The sequence below is a fragment of the Oncorhynchus nerka genome, linkage group LG8 (genome assembly GCF_034236695.1).
Source record: "Oncorhynchus nerka isolate Pitt River linkage group LG8, Oner_Uvic_2.0, whole genome shotgun sequence".
Lineage (NCBI taxonomy): Eukaryota > Metazoa > Chordata > Actinopteri > Salmoniformes > Salmonidae > Oncorhynchus > Oncorhynchus nerka.
This window is the reverse complement of record NC_088403.1, coordinates 46911497-46932234: the sequence shown is the minus strand read 5'-3', so window position 1 is coordinate 46932234 and position 20738 is coordinate 46911497. Positions and strand designations below refer to the sequence as shown.

Genomic DNA, 20738 nt, shown 5'->3' with positions numbered 1-20738 from the left:
TCACACAAAACCTATGTAGGCCGATATGAATCTTACTGTTAAAGGGGCAATCAGCAGTAGATACATCCATTTTTGGACTTGTACATTAATGAAATGTACCCATTGATTCTTGATAATATAACTTATAAATGCCGCATGAGCTTATTTCAACGGTGGTAGCCCATCAGAACCCAAGAGGCTACATGACTTTGTTTTCTATCATCTGTCAAAAAAACTATTATCAAGACTGTTTTTAATCTGTAATGGTCCTGTGTTGTATAAGGTTAGGATTGACATCTTTCATTGTTATAAACTATGACCCTTACTTATAAACCCTTATAAAGGGTAGTGTTACCAATAAAGGACCAGGGAAGATAACCCGATTATTTACTACATTGACATTTTGTTTCAAGCATAATCTGGAATCTACACTGAGGTGGAGTAATAGTGAAATTGAGAGATATTCAGTGTGGCCAGATTCTAGGCTAGTTAGTATACTGTACTACTAGTGTTGGGAATTGTCTTATTCTTATGTGTAGAATCAAAGATGAAGTGATGCAATTGGACAATGGTGTAAAGGCAGAAAGAAAAGGTTTAATTTGGAAGCACACACCATGTCTGAAGACAGCAGAGATGACATCAACTTTTATCCCTTCCCAGCGCAGTCAGTAAAATCAGCAATGTGGTCATGGTAGCACTTTAAGATAGTCTTCAGTAACACACAACACTAAGGAACATTCCAGACCCTCAAAAAGAGATGACAGAGCTGAGAAACAAGACTAACATTTAATTACTGCTATTTAATCGATACTCAAGAGTGATTACATAAAACCTTCAACCTCTAACGTTCCTCAGACTCATTATCAGAGCGTTGAAAGTGGGCCTGTCATTTTTATTCTCCTTCCAGCAGTCCAACATGATCTTGTACATGTCTTGGGAACAGTAGTGGTCAACAGGGCAAGGCATCCTGTACCCACCGGGAACCCTCTGTTTCACCTCGGAGTCGTCCATGTCTGAAACAATAAGATGAACTAGTTACAGTGTAATGCAACTGATCTCAGACAGTAAAACAATCAAACCTGGGGAATGTAGCGCAGAGTAAAAAGAGTAGATAGAAACTGAGTTTTTTGTGGTCTGAAGGGAGAACACGCATGTTTCGGATGACTTTTTATTGTCGACAGTACCACGAATGTCTGAATGTTGTGCGTGTATCGAAATGTAAGTTGCATGGGGGGTTTATTGTTTTTTTTTTACATGCAGTGTAATAATAGATCATTACCACTAATTACTTACTGTTACTTTGATAACTTTCAGACATATGTTCTACTTTATGGCTGTTCCTATTCTTTAATGTTAGAGTTGCCAATACTGCTTTGCCTTTTGTTTACTGTATGAGGTATTATTCCGTACTGCCAGAAGTGTTATTGCATTGGTTGCACAAGTACTTTTGCAGAAGTGGTTTACTTGTTGTATTGGTAAACATAGTCTTTCACATGCATACGCTCCCACAGCATTTTCCATAGAAGGCTACGCTTATATGACCAGATTGAGATGGCAGCCCAAGTGGCTTCTGGGATGGCTTACCATATTAAGGGGTTTTATTGAGCTGCCATGCGTGAGCTTCTAGAGTCATCCCAGACAGTTCTTGGAGCTTGCTCATGCACAGAGTAATTTACCAACCTGTGGCGCCAGGGCAGATCTCATAAGGTCTCAGCCTGGCCAATTCTCACACAAGGCTGGAGAGAGAGGGTGCTCTAAATATTGACCCTTTGTCAATCCAATTAATTGGTTTCTCTCGCTCTCTCCAAGAGGTGAATGTTTAAGTTTATGTTTATATTGATGCTGTGTTTACAGCCCTTTATTAGACATGTTCATGTACATACATGTACATTGCATAGTTATAACCTTGAACTAATACTGCTTACATGCGTTCATCTCTTTGTCTTATAGAACCACAACAATGAGATTCCAAGTCATTCGGATTTCCACGATCATGTAACATCTTCAAATGGAAACAGCAGTGTCTGTGTTCAGTATGGGCCTCAACATCATGTTCTGACCGGACAGCACTGTGGTGGGCAGAACCAAACCAATCCGTTACAAGTACATAGCGGGTGAGTGTCACGTTCTGTCCATCGTTCGTATGTGTTTTCCTTGTTTTAGTGTTGGTCAGGACGTGAGCTGGGTGGGCATTCTATGTTGTGTGTCTGGTTTGTCTATTTCTATGTTTGGCCTGATATGGTTCTCAATCAGAGGCAGGTGTTAGTCATTGTCTCTGATTGGGAACCATATTTAGGTAGCCTGTTTTGTGTTGGGTTTTGTGGGTGATTGTTCCTGTCTCTGTGTTTGCACCAGATAGGACTGTTTAGGTTTTCACTTTTCTTGTTTTGTTTAGTCTGTTCATGTATAGTCGTCTTTATTAAAAACATGAATAACCACCACGCTGCATTTTGGTCCGCCTCTCTTTCACCAGAAGAAAACCGTTACAGTGAGAGCATTCACTGCCGACCGCTCAGATGTGTGAGGGCATACCAGCCAACCATTTTCACGTGGTCCTTCTAGACAGATTTAGTGACCAACAGTTTGTTTTACATGGCCTGTAAATTCTCTGGATTTAGCAACAAATTGTTTTTACAATAGATGAACGGGAGGAGACAGGTTAAACTCAATATTAGGAAGGTGTTCCTAATGTTTGGTATACCCAGTGTATACTCTTGACTAGAGATGTGGAGTTGAAATCGTAAATATGAAAGTCTTACTTGGATAGGGCATCTGCCCAAAGGTCATGATCTCATACAGCAAGATTCCGAAGGACCACACGTCACACTTGATGGTGAACTTCTCGTTGGCGATGGCCTCAGGAGCCGTCCATCTCAAAGGGAATATCGCTTTCCCTACAGGTATATAATACAGGTTGGTCTGATTCAAAAGCTTTGGTGGGGCTTGTAAGACCCTGGCAAGGCCAAAGTCAGCCACCTTGTAGACGTTGTTCTCGCCAACCAGCACATTCCTGGCTGCCAGGTCCCTGTGGATGTATTTCTTCATCTCCAGATAAGCCATCCCAGAAGCCACTTGGGCTGCCATCTCAATCTGGTCATTTAAACGTAGCCTTCCAACCCTGACCTCTGTGGAACAGGGAACAGGGAACAGGGCACAATGATGATATGATAAAATGACATGATGGGTAGAATTTTCACATTCAAAATTGGAAAGGAACCAGTGGAAGTATGAAAGCTCATATTTTAACTGTTGGTACATAAAAATGTTTGAAAAGTTCTACACTTGAAAATGTCCTATTGTTTGTGTACCATATTTGAGAGAGGTTTAAAGTAACGGCAGGAGTTTTACTGGCCATGTGACCTGATCACTATAACATAGCATCCAGGACCTCTATACCAGGCGGTGTCAGAGGAAGGTCCATAAAATTGTCAAAGACTCCAGTCGCCCAGTTCTCTCTGCTACCGCACGGCAAGCGGTACCGGAGTGCCAAGTCTACATCCAAAAGGTTCCTTAACAGCTTCTACTCCCAAACCATAAGACTGCTGAACAATTAATCAAACGGCCACCCGGACTATTTACATTGACCCTCCCCCTTTGTTCTTTGTTTTTACACTGCTGCTACTCGCTGTTTATTATCTATGCATAGTCACTTTACCCCTACCTACATGTACAAATTACCTCAACTAACCTGTACCCCCACACATTGACGCGGTACCGGTACCCCCTGGGCTCCCGAGTGGTGCAGAGGTCTAAGGCACTGCATCTCAGTGCAAGAGGCGTCACTATATTACCTGGTTCGAATCCAGGCTGTATCACATCCGGCCGTGATTGGGAGTCCCATAGGGCAGCGCACAATTGGCCCAGCGCCGTCTGGGTTTGGCCGGAGTAGGCCGTCATTGTAAATAAGAATTTGTTCTTAACTGACTTGCCTTGTTAAATAATATATAGCATCGTTATTTTATTGTGTTACTTTTTATTAAATGTTTTACTTTATTTAGTAAATATTTTCTTAACTCTATTCCTTGAACTGCATTGTTGGCTAAGGACTAATAAGTAAGCAATTAACGGTAAGGTTTACACCTGTTGTATTCGGCAAATGAAATTTGATTTGATAGAAAGTTATAGACTACAACCCTTAGATTTTTCTGATGGGATAATATGTCATATAATTAGGAAAAACTCCTGGGCGTGTACTGCAGGGCTTGGCTGGTTCATATACGACAGTGTACTCTTACTCAGGTAATCCAGCAGACTTCCGTTCTTCATTAGCTCAGTGATGATGTAGATGGGTTCTTCAGTGCAGACAGCCAAGAGCTGGATGAGGTTAGGATGCTCCATAGTCTTCATGATCTGGGCCTCTTTTAGGAAGTCCCCAGGGTCCATGGTGCCTATGAGAGGAAATGAGGGAAAGAAGGTTGTTTATTTATTTTGTAGATTTTTTTTTAAGGAACTCGGGCATTCAACTTACGATTGAAAGCTGTAATAGTAGAAAACACAAGGTGCAATTTTGAAATTAGTAGTGCATCAGCAGTTTTCCTCTCGTCAGTCATTGCAGACCTTAGAGAGCCATTTATAACTTGTCAGAAATGTCCAGATCAACTAGCCCATGACAGCTCACCATTTTTAGCCCATTGACTTTGTTGCAATGTTTGAGTCACTCAGATATCACATGAACACACATAAGACATGGCAAAATGTATAGAATTGCATGAAATAAGGTTTAAACCTGCTTTAAACCTTTTCTCTGCCAACAAGAGGGGTGTGGCCAGTTTTTTGTCGTCATGGACAGTGCTTGTATCCATAGAAATAGACATAGCACGCGGGGGATGTTTCCCGGTGATGAAGAGGGGGGCCTGTGTAAGGGTCGACGCTGGTAGAGACGAGAAGCAGGTACAGGGAGTGCACATTTAATATCGACGGACATGGAACAGGACAGGACAGCGTGTGGACATGAACACATAACGCCATTAATGCAGACACAGGAAACAAACGGGGAAGCAGACCGTTATAGAGGGGGCAATCAACAAATGGAAGGAGTCCAGGTGAGTCCAATGAGCGCTGATGAGCGTTATGATGGTGACAGGTGTGCGTAATGAAGGGCAGCCTGGCGCTCGAGAGGGAGGGGGAGCAGGCCTGAGTGAAAATATTTGGGAATCACTGCTGTAGGTGTTACATTAGGCTAACCAGCTATCTCAAAATTGTGGTAATCATGGCCGGATTATGCAGGGGCCACACATTGACTAATGTTTGCGTCACTCGGATAGCAAATTAACATTGCCTAAGCGATGGCAAAATCTGTGTACAGCTGCATGTCTGCAAATACAAACAAAATGCAATATAGCCATGCCACCTTAATGTACAGTAGAATTAGAGAGTATTACTGATAAATATTAGCAAAATAACAATTGTACTAACTAGGGATTGATATTTTGACATGCAAGCTTTACCCGTCCACAAATCAGATAGCAAAGATACCTGGGCTCGGTTTTTAAAAACTTTTCTAATCGTATTTTGGCAATCAGATTGTATTAAATCTTAGAATTGTTTTTTTTAATTCAACTAGGCAAGTCAGTTAAGAGCAAATTCTTATTTACAATGATGGCCTAATTGTAAAGGCCCCCCGGCCAAACCCTCAACTAACCCGGAAGACGCTGGGCCAATTGTGCGTCGCCCTATGGGACTCCCGATCCCGGCCGGTTGTGATACAGCCCGGGATCAAACTCGGGTCTGTAGTGTCACCTCTAGCACGCCTCTGTTCCTGGAAGGAGGGAGGGATGTCGATGACACAACAGTGGACCAATCAGACCAACTCCTTGAATTTGGCGGTTGTGTCTAAAAATAATAATAATAATTCTCCAAACATCATTTTTTTTACCCTCAAGTGTGTGTACATCACTGTATTTATACTTGGGATATTGTTTTTCAATGAGAAAAGTCCAAAAATAGCTGAAGGGGGTCTTTAAATGTTGGGTTTTAATGTAGTTTACTCATCTCTGTTTCTCTATGACAGTGTAGAAACATGATATTGTGGTATCTGGATCAGAAGGATCCCATCCCATCCTTTTCCCGAAAATCTGTCAAAAATATCTGATTGATCGGATCCTGGATTGACAAATAGAGGATAATTACAGAATCTAGATCATTCTTATGCAGATTTTTGGAAAAACTTGTCCCAGGTGTTTACCACGTCTAAGGGTCTTCACTGCAACTGGAGTGTTGTTATAGAGCCCTTCATAGACCACTCCAAAGAAACCTTCGCCCAGGCACCTCCCCAGTTTTATAGAGCTGCGGTTAATCTCCCAGGGGTCCGCAGAGACAGTCTGCCTAATCTGTGAAGGGAGACAAGAAAGGCATGCAAAACCAGATTACCAGCAGATCAGACTCCAATTTAAATCACCTAACATACCTTACAACTGTAACCTGTCATCTGTAGGTTCCATCAGTATACCAACCTCATTATTAAAGGCCCACGTAGTGAAATATCAACTTCAAGATTCTCAAATCATAGTTTCAGTGGAATTATGTTTAATGTGGGTTTGAATTCGAAATCTCAAGGCTGCTTCCTCCCAAAATATAAACAAATAAAAACATGCCAAGACATGGCATGGTCTTGCACATAAAAAAATCAAATAAAAAAAAGGTGTATTTTTTCTCCCCAATTTCGGGATTACTACTTGTCTCATCACTGCAACTCCCCAAAGGGCTCGGGAGAGTCGACGGTCGAGTCATGCGTCCTCTAAAACATGACCCGCCAAGCCGCACTTCTTAACACCCGCCTGCTTTACCCAGAAGCCAGCTGAACCAATGTGTCAGACGAAACTCAGTTCAACTGATGACTGAGGTCAGCTTGCAGGCGCCCGGCCCGCCACAAGGAGCTGCTAGAGCTCGATGAGCCAAGTAAAGCCCCCCGGCCAAACCTCCTCTAAACTGGACGATGCTGGACCAATTGTGCTCCGCCCTATGGGACTGGGATAGAACCCCAGCCTGTAGTGACGCCGCAACACTGCGCTACGCCACTCGGGAGGCCCCTTGCACAGATTATTTACAGAATAAGGAAATTAAACTAAAACTTGCAGGGGCCATTACAGGTCCAAGCACTGTAGGTGTGTTTGAAACACTATTGTTTTTGGTATATTCATTTTTCCCTGTCTGTTGACCACAATAACTTTTCAGAGGAATCACCTACAGTAAGAATGTAATTATTCCCTCCAAGAGTGCGTTCTCAGCCCTCTCCTGTACTCCCTGTTCACCCATGACTGCGTGGCCATGCAAGCCTCCAACTCAATCATCAAGTTTGCAGACGACACTACAGTGGTAGGCTTGATTACCAACAACGACGAGACGGCCTACAGGGAGGAGGTGAGGGGCCCTCGGAGTGTGGTGTCAGGTAAATAACCTCACACTCAATGTCAACAAAACAAAGGAGATGATCGTGGACTTCAGGAAACAGCAGAGGGAGCAGCCCCCTATCCACATCGACGGGACAGTAGTGGAAAAGGTGGAAAGTTTTAAGTTCCTCGGCGTACACATCACGGACAAACTGAAATGGTCCAACCACACAGACAGTGTGGTGAAGAAGGCGCAGAAGCGCCTCTTCAACCTCAGGAGGCTGAAGAAATTTGGTTTGTCACCAAAAACACTCAAACTTTTTCAGATGCACAATCGAGAGCATCCTGTCGGGCTGTATCACCGCCTGGTACGGCAACTGCTCTGCACACAACCGTAAGGCTCTCCAGAAGGTAGTGAGGTCTGCACAACACATCACTGGGGGCAAACTACTTGCCCTCCAGGACACCTACACCACCCGATGTCACAGGAAGGCCATAAAGATCATCAAGGACAACAACCACCCGAGCCACTGCCTGTTCACCCCGCTATCATCCAGAAGGTGAGGTCAGTACAGGTGCATCAAAGCGGGGACCGAGAGACTAAAAAACAGCTTCTTTCTCAAGGCCATCAGACTGTTAAACAGCCACCACTAACATTGAGTGGCTGCTGCCAACATACGGACTCATCTCTAGCCACTTTAATAATGGAAAAATTTGATATAATGTTTACATACCCTACATTACTCATCTCATATGTATATACTGTACTCTATACCATCTACTCAATCTTGCCTATGCCGTTCGGCCATCACTCATTCATGTATTTTTATGTACATATTCTTATTCATTCCTTTACACTTGTGTGTATAAGGCAGTTGTTGTGAAATTGTTAGGTTAGATTACTTGTTAGATATTACTGCATGGTCGGAACTAGAAGCACAAGCATTTCGCTACACTCGCATTAACATCTGCTAACCATGTGTATGTGACAAATAACATTTGATTTGAACATTGCACAGATATGTGTTATAGGATCATGGCTAGAACGGATCCAGCTTTTGTCAAATTAACGTCAAAAGTTTTTAAAAATGGCATTTTCGCTAACCCTAACCTTAACCTAATTCTCCTAACCTGCTATGTTAATTCTTCTTACCTGCTATGTAAATTCTCCTATCCTGCTACGAAAAGTAAAATCTGATGTTAATTTGGCAAAAGCTGGATCCCTTCTAGCCATGATCTTTTCATAAGATGACAGGAGACACAGGGAAGTGTAGCTAATGAAGGGAGCAGAGTAGCCCACATTTTGCGAGCATCAAGAGGCCAGAGATAGCCAGACTAATAAATTGGGCTAAGGAACAGAAGTTGGGTATTGGAGAAGGGCCATCAGTGTGCGTTTTGTAAGCAATACCGTGGATGCAGGTGTGGCATGAGCGTTGTGAACGGACAGATGTGGTAATGGACTGCAAGGAAGAAGGAGAAGAGCCGAGTGAAGATATGTGTTGAGGAATAATGGCGCCAAGCACAAACAGTACTCTAGCTGTCTCTAATGTCTCATAAATTGAACCAGACGAGAGTGACGATGAAGATCTGAGTCCGAGCCTCGCCCCGATGGTCATGCAAAGGATGATTCTGGACCAGTGGGAGTGACATTTTTGGAGAAAGTCGACCCATGCCTTTTGGCTGTCCCATATGTAGACTCAGGCTGTGTAGAAAAGAAACTGGGTACTTCGCGTCACGCGCCTCGGAACAATACGCGGTGGCCCGTTCTTGTAGGTTCATGCTCTACAACATCCGCAGAGTACGACCCTGCCTCACACAGGAAGCAGCGCAGGTCCTAATCCAGGCACTTGTCATCTCCCGTCTGGATTACTGCAACTCGCTGTTGGCTGGGCTCCCTGCCTGTGCCATTAAACCCCTACAACTCATCCAGAACGCCGCAGCCCGTCTGGTGTTCAACCTTCCCAAGTTCTCTCACGTCACCCCGCTCCTCCGCTCTCTCCACTGGCTTCCAGTTGAAGCTCGCATCCGCTACAAGACCATGGTGCTTGCCTACGGAGCTGTGAGGGAACGGCACCTCAGTACCTCCAGGCTCTGATCAGGCCCTACACCCAAACAAGGGCACTGCGTTCATCCACCTCTGGCCTGCTCGCCTCCCTACCACTGAGGAAGTACAGTTCCCGCGCAGCCCAGTCAAAACTGTTCGCTGCTCTGGCCCCCCAATGGTGGAACAAACTCCCTCACGACGCCAGGACAGCGGAGTCAATCACCACCTTCCGGAGACACCTGAAACCCCACCTCTTTCAGGAATACCTAGGATAGGATAAAGTAATCCTTCTCACCCCCTCCCCCCTTAAAAGATTTAGATGCACTATTGTAAAGTGGCTGTTCCACTGGATGTCTTAAGGTGAACGCACCAATTTGTAAGTCGCTCTGGATAAGAGCGTCTGCTAAATTACTTAAATGTAATGTAAATGTAATACCTGCGACTTCATTTTCTCTCCGGAGCAGAATGCCTTTGAAAGGAGTGATTACTGAGGTGGCGTTAAGTGTCGAGGTGGAGGAATTGAAATGGAAGATTCCCAATGTATGTGACGCCAGCCCGGTTGCGAGTGTGGTGAAACTAAGAATACACTGTCTGCCCTTTTGAGTTTTGAAGCAGAGTCTTTACCTGACAAAGTCATGTTAGGATATGTCAGTTATCCCTTGAGAGATTTTATTCCGAACCCATTAAGCCGTTTCAGATGCCAAGCTTATGGTCATGTTGCAGCAGCTTGTAGGAGGGAGATTCCAAGATGTGAGAAGTGTGCAGCAGGCTATGGAACAAAATAATGTGTAGTATTGGTGGGAAAAAAACAGTGTGTGTCAATTGTGGGGGTGCCCATGTTGCTGTGGATCAAAAGTATCCCGTACGAGAGAGACAGGTTGAGGTTGTCAGGGTCAAAGTAGAACAGGTGTTGTATGAGGAGGCAGTGAAGACAGAGGATGATGGTTCAAGGGTGAGTAAGTAGGCCTTGGCCAATACAGAGTGATACGAATTTGTGCTTCAGTAAGGTTGGCTTCATAGCATTCATTGCCATGGTTATCAACTGTACCACAGGAATGGAGCGTAAGTCACAGAAGATAGGTATTGTGGTGGCAGCTGCAGAGAAGTACGTGGGTGTACAAGGTCTTACTGGAGAAGAGTTACAAGGTGTGTTGAACAAAATAGTCCCGACCTCCCAGACCATCGGCCTGGTGTAGGATCAGTTAGGGTCAAAGTAGTGGAATGCGGTGGTGTTTTCATTAATATAGATTTTTGAAATAGTGATATATATATATATATATATACACATACACACACACACTGTATGGAGGAGTGGGCCAAAATCCCTGCTGCAGTACTTAAAAATCATACAATGTGATTTTCTGGATTTTTGTTTTAGATTCCGTCTCTCACAGTTGAAGTGTACCTATGATAAAAAATGACAGACCTCTACATGCTTTGTAAGTAGGAAAACCTGCAAAATCGGCAGTGTATCAAATACTTGTTCTCCCCCACTGTGTGTGTGTGTGTGTGTGTGTGTGTGTGTGTGTGTGTGTGTGTGTGTGTGTGTGTGTGTGTGTAGGGTTAGTTTGGGTTAGTTTGTGGTACAATGTTTTTTCCTTTCCCCATTCCTTTTGATTTTTGTATATCTTGTATACCACAGTGGTTCCCAAACTGTGGGGGGAGCGAGGAGTCGGCAGAGGGGGCATGTTCCCCAATGCTGGAAGGGGGGCCTGAGTGAACTTCTGATATTCCACACACTACCGCACAGCAGGTGGCAGCATACACAAACAAAATGTGCGAAGCGGGGACATGACGGAACTAGGCTACTGCCGTCACTGTCAAAGTCTCAGGTTTTGTCCCTTTTGTTTTGTGTTCTCCGTCTGCTGCGGAGCCGGATAAACTGATCACGTCTAAATAAATGCAATAGGTGCTCTATTGGCATGGTTTCTTGGTGGTTGCCACTATTGCCAAAGCATTGGAAAGTATTCAGATCCCTTCCAGTTGAATGCCAAGCGTCACGTCTGGAGGAAACTATAAATGAGTCCCTTACACATTGCAACTGAGATCCTTTATAGCAAAGGCACACATAGCCAGACAGCATCGGCATAATTTATCGTTCAGCTTTGTCTCCTAAACTATGTTCTTTACTCAAACTCAGAACCATAAACCAATCCTCCATATCAACAGGCATATATCAAATCCATCCTATCTTGACAAGATCACAGAGACACACTGACTGGCACACAGACATTATGGAGCCAAGAGATGCACGCTTGACCTCTCCACTACCCAAGTAACTTAGTCTTGACATAGAACAGACACTGCAACCCCGCCACAGTATTATACAAACACATTCTGATGAGAAGTAACTTACAAACATATGATGAATATAAAACATCTTACCTATGTTACCAACTAATTCGGATTATTCCCCAACACAAATCAGACATTATATTTAAGCATGGTCAAGTTAATAATTATGCTGTGGATGATGTATTAAACCACCCAGACACATAAAAGATGCAGTCGTCCTTCTGAACTGAGCTGCAGGAAAGGAAGGAAACTGCTTAGGGATGTCAACAAGAGGCCATTTGTGATTTTAAAACTGCTACATTGTTCAATGGCTGTGATCGAAGAAAACTGAGGATGGATCAACAACATTGCAGTAACTCCACAATAATGGCCTAAATGAAGGAGTGAAAAGAAGTAAATAAAATATAAATATTCCATAACATATGTATGCAACAAGGCACTAAAGTAATACTGCAAAAAAAACATGGCAAAGGAATACACTTGGCCTTGTGCAAAGCGCTATGTTTGAGGCAAATCCAACACAACACATCACTAAGTAACGGCCTCCTTATTTTCAAACATGGTGTTGGCTGCATAATGGCACTGGTATGCTTGACATCGGCAAAGACGGCATGTTTTTCAGGATGAAAAGAAACGGGATTTAGCAAAGTACATGCAAAACCCTGCTTCAGTCTGCTTTCCACCAGACACTGGAGGAGGAATTCACCTTTCAGCAGACAGATCTACACTGGAGTTGCTTTATAAAGTAGTCAGTGAATGTTCCCGAATGGCCAAGTTACAGTTTTGACAAATCTGCTTGAAAATCTTGTCTAGCCATGTTCCCCAACACCATGACAGAGCTTGTAGAATGTTAAAAAGTATAATGGGCAAATATTGCACAATACAATGCTCTTATGAGACTTACCCAAGAAAACTCACAGCTGTAATCGCTGCCAAAGGTGTTTCTAACATGTATTGACTCAGGGGGTGAACTGTTACCTAAATGAAGTACTTTGTAACGTTCAAATGTGAAGAAATCCAAAAAGGGGTGTAGACTTTCTATAGGCACTCTAACGTCATCCTGTTCTCCTTTGTCTACCTTTCTCTCCTGTTTGCTCTCTGCCTCTTCTTCTTACCAGATTAAACAGCATGACCGCCGCCATCACCAACGCCCCACCCAAGGGCAGGAACAGGGACAATTCTCCAGACATTGGCATCTTCACTCTTCTCCTCTCTGCCTGGAATTACTGAATAGATTCCAAACCTGAAGGTTGAAGACAACAAAGGAAACGCAAATTATGTATCCAGGCAGCTGATCAGGAGCTTTACACCAAATTTGTTGGTGGGTGGGCCTGCAGAAATTTGTGTAAATCATAATTCTGTTTAATTAGCTTCTTGATATGCCACACCTGTGTGTGACAAAACTGCACATTTTAGAGTGGCCTTTTATTGTCCCCAGCACAAGGTGCACCTACAGTATGTAATGATTATTCTGTTTAATTAGCTTCTTGATATGCCACACCTGTCACGTGGATGGATTATCTTGGCAAAGGAGAAATGCTCACTAACAGGGATGTAAACAAATTTGAGCACAACATTTGAGAGAAATAAGCTTTTTGTGCATATGGAACATTTCTGGGTTGTTTTATTTCAGCTCATGTAACATGGGACCAACACTTTACATGTTGCTTTTATATTTTGTTCAGTATAAAAATGTAACCCTGGGATAGAGTTGTATTTTTTTGTGGGAAACACACAGTTGTATGCCAAAGAAACACCAGAATGGCTTTCCAATAGGTGGTGAGTGTTCCTGAAAAGGTCCAGTCTCAGCCCTGATTTAAATCTGCTTGAAAATCAGAGACATGGTTTGAATATCTTTTATACATTTGTTTTATTTAACCTTTATTTATCAAATGTATTTAGGTTGAGCAATTTTGACAAAAACTATAGATATACAGTACCAGTCAAAAGTTTGGACACATCTGCTCATTCAAGGGTTTTTCTTTATTTTTAATATTTTCTACATTGTAGAATAATAGTGAAGACATCAAAACTATGAAATAACATATGGAATCATGTAGTAACCAAAAACAGTGTTAAACAAATCAAAATATATTTTATATTTGAGATTCTTCAAAGTAGCCCCCCTTTGCCTTGAGGGCAGCTTTGCACACTCTTGGCATTCTCTAAACCAGCTTCACCTGGAATACTTTTCCAACAGTCTTGAAGGAGTTCCTACATATGCTGAGCACTTGTTGGCTGCTTTTCCTTCACTCTGCAGTCAAACTCATCCCAAACCATCTCAATTTGGTTGAGGCCAGGGGATTGTAGAGACCAGGTCATCTGATGCCACCCTTTGCCTTGATGACAGCTTTGCACACTTTTGGCATTCTCTCAACCAGCTTCATGAGGTAGTCACCTGGAATGCATTTTAATTAACAGGTGTGCCTTGTTAAAAGTTCATTTGTGGAATTGCTTTCCTTCTTAATGCATTTTAGCCAATCAGTTGTGTTGTGACAAGGTAGGGGGGTATACAGAAGATAGCCCTATTTGGTAAATTTGGTAAAGTCCATATTATGGCAAGAACAGCTCAAATAAGCAAAGAGAAACTGCAGTCCATGATTTCTTTTAGACATGAAGGTCAGTCAATTCGGAAAATGTCAAGAACTTTGAAAGTTTCTTCAAGTGTAGTTGCAAAAACCATCAAGCGCTATGATGAAACTGGCTCTCATGAGGACCACCACAGGAAAGGAAGACCCAGAGTTACCTCTGCTGCAGAGGATAAGCTCATTAGAATTGCCTCAGAAATTGCAGCCCAAATAAAAGCTTCAAGAGAGAGAGAGAGTTCAAGTAACAGATACATTTCAACATCAAGTGTTCAGAGGAGACTGTGGGAATCAGGCCCATGGTCAAATGGCTGCAAATAAACCACTACTAAAGGACACCAATAAGAAGAAGAGACTTGCTTGGGCCAAGAAACACGAGCAATGGACATTAGACCGGTGGAAATCTGTCCTTTGGTCTGATGAGTCCAAATTTGAGATGTTTGGTTCCAACCACCATGTCTTTGTGAGAAGCAGAGTAGGTGAACAGATGATCTCTGCATGTGTGGTTCCCACCGTGAAGCATGGAGGAGGAGGTGTGATGGTGTGGGTGTGCTTTGCTGGTGACACTGTCTGTGATTTATTTCGAATTCAAGGCACACTTAACCAGCATCGCTACCACAGCATTCTGCAGCGATTTGCCATCCATTTGTTTTTCAACAGGACAATGACCCAACACACCTCCAGGCTGTGTAAGGGCTATATGACCAAAAAAGAGAGTGATGGAGTGCTGCATCCAATGACCTGGCCTCCACAATCACCCAACCTCAACACAATTGAGATGGTTTGGGATGAGTCCGACCGCAGAGTGAAGGAAAAGCACCCAACAAGTGCTGAGCATATGTGGGAACTCCTTCAAGACTGATGGAAAAGCATTCCAGGTGAAGCTGGTTGAGAAAATGCCAAGCGTGTGCAAAGCTGTCATCAAGGCAAATGGTGGGCACTTTGAAGAATATAAAATATGTTTAACACTTTTTTAGTTACTACATGATTCCATGTGTGTTATTTTATAATTTTGATGTCTTAAGTATTTGTGTGTGTGTATATATATATATATATATATATATATATATATATATATATATATATATAGCTTTTAAATGGATAGTAATTGGCTCAATGGGAACAGCTAGCATTTCACTGCGCTACCCCCACCCCGCTAGTAAATATGGTTTCGATTAGCAACTATTGTCATTTACTGCGGTCACGGCCAGTATGCACTTCCAAAAAAAGTCTGCAAAAAAAGATACATGCAACTGAAAAAATACCTCGTCTTGGCACCTTCAATGTATTCAGCTGTTTATTTTTTGTAGATTTCCGACCTGTGTATTGCAGTAAGGTTAGTGCCTTGGGACATGAGTGTTTGAATAGGCATTTTTTCGGTTGCTGGTAAATTTCCTTCTTTCTTTTGCGCGAGTGAAGTGAGTTCGAAAAAATGTAAGTATGCCTGTTAAAAAACGTTTTCACATATACACTTTAAATCCAAAACTGACATAGTCGCTGTGGTAGAACGTTTGATTTGAATTGCGATTTTCTACATTTATCAATTTATCAAAGTCCCATCAGGTAGCCTGATTTCAGACGTGTCCATGTAAACAGGATTATTAGTGAAATCGTTATTATTGCAAAGGATGTAAACGACTAAATCGAACTATTATATTAATCTTACTATTCACAATAATCGTAGTATTCTGTGAATGTAACGCTAGCCTACTAATAACCTTACTCCTCCCCTCGGGGCGACGTTATAGGGTACAAAAGGAATCAGAAATAGAGACAGGCAATAAGGCGGGCTGGCCTACAGGTGACATTATGGTTGACTGCGTGTACAGTGTATAAAGTGTACAGATTAATCATTGGTCTCTCATTAATTGCACCTTTTCTATCTGTATTTAGTGTCAGTATATGTCCTTGTCTATGCTTGATTGTGCTTTTATGTATGCTCCGTGCCGCAACCCAAATGTCCCCACGTGGATAATAAAGCCATTATTTTATCTTAAAAGCTACAGCACAGAAAGTCACGGATGTAAACCAAACTTCTGAAAAGCTATTTTTACATGACAGGAACCACACCACTTTGTGCCTCCTAGACACTTTAGATGTTGTTTTTATCTTTCAGTGATGTAAAGACAGTGAGCTATATGAGCAATAAAGCTTGCATCTATATGCCTTATGTTGTTTCGGGTGGTCACAGGGGAATTAATTTTATTTTGAGTAGGCCTAGGCAAGATTTTTAAAACAGATTTCATAACGTTTGCGTTTTTTTCTTCTTCTATCGAATGGAATATAATTGTTTACTTCTAAATGGAAAGACTACTTTATGCCACATTCGAAGCAGTCTCTTCATTTTGCACTTCATCAGGAAATAGCATTTTCCTATGAGCACTGTCATAAGTTATTTGCATCGTTTTTGCCTAAAAGGAAATTGAATGCCAGCGACCTTAAAATCGCAAGGTTTTCATTGCGAATTGTGTTTCAAGCGCTCATTGGCAATGTAAAACACTTCTATGATCAGTTTCCAAGCCAGTCAAGTATCAAACACAGACCCAGAGTCGTAAACCATCGCTATAAATTGGATACATCCAATATCAAAAAGTAAGATACATATTTCGGCTGCAGTCGAACACAGCAGGTACAAATACAAACAATGTCACTGGATATTCAGGGTTTCCCAATAATACATTTACCTGAAGATTCACCAATCGCTCCATAATTACACTTACCTTTGACAAATATTGACCAGACCAACCAACCAACAGAACTATGTCATACTAAAGTTATGCCAGAGATATGTATATAATGACGAGATGGTCAGGTCTAACAGTTGGATTAGGATTCGCTTCATTAGAGAGAGGAGGCGAGATCACGTGGGGCCATTCTAGCCAATGAGAAGGCATATATCGTGTGACAAACAGGCACAACTCGAATATTAAATCGTTTTTTTCAAAGTTCCCGGTATGCCATGTGTGTATGCTTATATCAGAACATTCGTAACAACCTAACCATCACGAAACTTATATTCGATCAAATTAGCTTAATGTTGCAAAGAATACATCATTTTTTGATGTTGGCCAAATTCGACACTCTCATTGACCACCACGCATAACTCCTCGCCTGGTGGGGACAGATTTTGGGCCAAGTTACCCATCTTGAATCGCCTCCTCCTCTTTGGTAACGCAACTCTTAAGTTTCATTTCCTCACTGCATTTCCACGAAAGAGGAGAGGCAATACCGAAATGCCTGACGCCCAAAATGTATGGCCAGTCTGAGATATGGCTTTTTCTTTGCAACTCTGCCAGCATCCCGAAGTCGCCTCTTCACTGTTGATGTTGAGACTGGTGTTTTGCGGGTACTATTTAATGAAGCTGCCAGTTGAGGACTTGTGAGGTGTCTGTTTCTCAAACTAGACACTAATGTACTTGTCCTCTTGCTCAGTTGTACACAGGGGCCTCCCACTTCTCTTTCTATTCTGGTAAGAGACAGTTTGAGCTGTTCTGTGAAGGCACTAGCACACAGCTTGTACGAGATATTCAGTTTCTTGGCAATTTCTCACATGGAATAGCCTTCATTTCTCAGAACAAGAATAGACTGATGAGTTTCAGAAGAAAGTCCTTTGGCTCTGGCCATTTTGAGCCTGTAATCGAACCCATAAATGCTGATGCTCCAGATGCTGAACTACTCTAAAAGAAGGCTAGTTTTATTGCTTCTTTATTCCGAACAACAGTTTTCAGCTCTGCTAACATAATTGCAAAAGGGTTTTCTAATGATCAATTAGCCTTTTAAAATGATAAACTGCAATTAGCTAACACAATGTGCCATTGGAACACAGGAGTGATGGTTGCTGATAATGGGCCTCTGTACGCCTATGTAGATATTCCATGAAAAATCTGCCGTTTCCAGCTACAATAGTCATTTACAACATTAACAATGTATGTCTAAACTGCCTTTCTGATCAATTTGATGTTATTTTAATGGACAAAAAAGTGTTTTTCTTTCAAAAACAAGGACATTTCTAAGTGACCCCAAACTTTTGATATTTCTTAATTCCATTCTTTTACTTTTAGATGTGTGTATTGTTGTGAATTGTTAGATACAACTGCACTGTTGGAGCTAGAACCACAAACATTTCATTACACCTGCAATAACATCTGCTAAATATGTGTATGTTACCAATAAAATTTGATTTGAACAAACATGGCACCTCACCTAGATTTGAGTTGAGAGAAATTAGGCAAGGTTGTCCAGAAAATGATGTAATGGCTTTAGAAGCTTCTTATAGGCTAATTGACATTGTTTGAGTCAACTGGAGGTGTACCTGTGATGTGTGTCATGACCAGCCTTTCAAAGCACCTACAGATGTGCGTGCTACAGGGCGAAAGTCATTTAGGCAGGTTACCTTGGAGCTCTGGTCTGCTCATGCTTTGAGAACGCACCCTGGTATTCCGTTTGTGTGATTGTTAACCTGTTTAAACGTTTTGCTCACATCGGCCACGGAGAGAGAGATCACACAGTCCTCCAGAAAAACAGGGTCTTTCACGCTAGACACAGTGTTGTATTCCTCGAAGCGAGAATAAAAGGCTTTCAGCTGGATTGGGAGTTCTGCATTACTGGGTTACTCACGGCTGGGTTTCCCTTTGTAATTCATTATCGTCTGCAGGCCCTACCGCATACGACGAGCATCGAAGCTGGTGTAATAGGATTCCACCTTCCTACTATAGTATCCTTTTGCATGTTTGATGTCTAGTCGGAGGTCGTAGCAGGCTTTCTTGCATGCGTCCATGTCCCATTCCTTGTAAGCAAGCGGTAGCTCTAGCCTTTAGCCCAGAACAGATATTGTCTGTAATCAATGATTTTTGGTTTGGATACTTTCGTATAGTCACTGTGGAGATGACATTGTCTGTGCCCTTATTGATGAACCCTGCGACTGTTGTGGTAAACTCCTCAATGCTATCGGATGAATCCTGTAACATATTCCAGTCTGTACTAGCAAAACAGTCTTGTAACCTCGTGTCATCCGAACACTTCCGTATTGAACGCATCACTGGTACTTCCTGTTTGAGCTTTGTTTTGTAAACAGGAAGCAGGAGAATGGAGTTGTGGTCAGAATTGCAGAAGGGAGGACAAGGGAGGGCGTTGTATGAGTTTCTGTGGGTAGAATAAAAGTGGTCTAAAGTTTTAGGTCCCCTAGTGGAGCAGGTGATGTGTTGGTAGAAGTGAGGGAGCACGGTTTTAATCTCCTCAAGTTAGTCTCCGCCCCCCAGAAACACTGCCACTGGGTGAGCAGTTTCTTGTTTGTTTATGGCCCCATACAGTTTGTTGAGTGCCAGAGTTTTGTTGTCTTGTAGACAGCCGTGATAATTACGGATAACTCTCTTGGTAGATGAAAGAGTCTGCAGCTTAACTTACCATGAGGTTTTCTATATCAGGTGAGCAAAAGTTATAGATTTCCTTCACACTGGAAGCAGCACACCTGTTGTTATTTATGAAACCACCCCTCCTTCTTTAGACTTTCCCAAAGCCTTCGTCCGATCTTGCCACTAGATGAAGAATCCACAAATTACTATGTGTATAGTGTCATCATCTAGCCACGTATCTGTAAGACATGTGACTCTCAAACGAAGCTCATCTTATTCTAAAGTGACTGGACATTTGCCAACAGAAAGGAGGGGAGCGCCGTTCGGTTTTCTCATCGCTCATTTTCACCAGGGCTGCAGCTCGTCTACTGCGTCTATGCCTGCAGGGTTTTGGTAGCTAATGGAACAAAGGAATAGGGACCGGGCAACAGCTGAGTTGAAGTCTTATTTGAGGTCGAAATCGTGGTTAGTAACTGTTTATCTGATATCCAGAAGTGCTTGGGGTCAAATGGGATAATAGTATGAACTTTTCTGTACAATAGAAGTAAAGATCATTTGATTTCGCCCCTCTCAGTCAGCACCATCTTGTCCAATTTTTCCCTCAATGAGCTTTAATGCCAAGGAGATTAATATATCCTAATTATACAAATCTTACTGGGACAGGGCATCTCCCCATAGGTCATGATCTCATACAGCAAGGTGCCGAAGGACCACACGTCACCCTTGATGGTGAACTTTCTACTGGTGATGTCCTCAGGAGCTGTCCATCTCAAAGGGAATAGTGCGTTCCCTATAGGCATATAATACACACCAGTCCAATTGAAATGCAGACTTATAGAGCTGTGATCAATCTCCCAGGGGTCCGCAGAGCCAGTAAACTGTGGAGTGAGATACAAGATCAGAATATCAGCAGAAAATTTGAGTCACTAACAAACCTAACAACTGGAATCTGTCTTCTGTAATCAGCAAACCTCCTTATTAAAGGCCCAAGTACAGTAGTAAAATGTCAACTTCTCAAGCTGTAAAAAGATGCTCTGAGCATACCCATGATATTGTACAACTACTTTATTTTTTTTAAATCACAGTTTCAGTGGAAAATGGAAATAGGTTTTGAGTTTAAACACTTTTGGATGGATACAATCCATCATAGGTTTGG

At 42.3% G+C, this 20738-nt stretch overlaps 1 protein-coding gene across 2 annotated transcripts; it reads right to left on the bottom strand.

Moving 5' to 3' along the window:
• Window positions 1-553: 553 nt before the first annotated feature.
• On the bottom strand, window positions 554-19188 carry LOC115133449 (tyrosine-protein kinase SRK2-like). 2 transcript variants are annotated; one of them, XM_029666688.2, is made up of 6 exons: window positions 18625-19188; window positions 12762-12889; window positions 6164-6308; window positions 4215-4367; window positions 2739-3104; window positions 554-992 (listed from the first exon to the last, which is right to left on the bottom strand). In XM_029666688.2, exons 2-6 carry the CDS (start codon window positions 12840-12842, stop codon window positions 814-816), a joined length of 924 nt encoding a protein of 307 aa, XP_029522548.1. In that variant the 5' UTR covers window positions 12843-12889; window positions 18625-19188; the 3' UTR covers window positions 554-813. The 2 variants fall into 2 exon arrangements, with proteins under 2 accessions (XP_029522548.1, XP_029522547.1); XM_029666687.2 differs by lacking the exon at window positions 18625-19188 and adding an exon at window positions 16952-17057.
• Between the last annotated feature and the right edge of the window lie 1550 nt (window positions 19189-20738).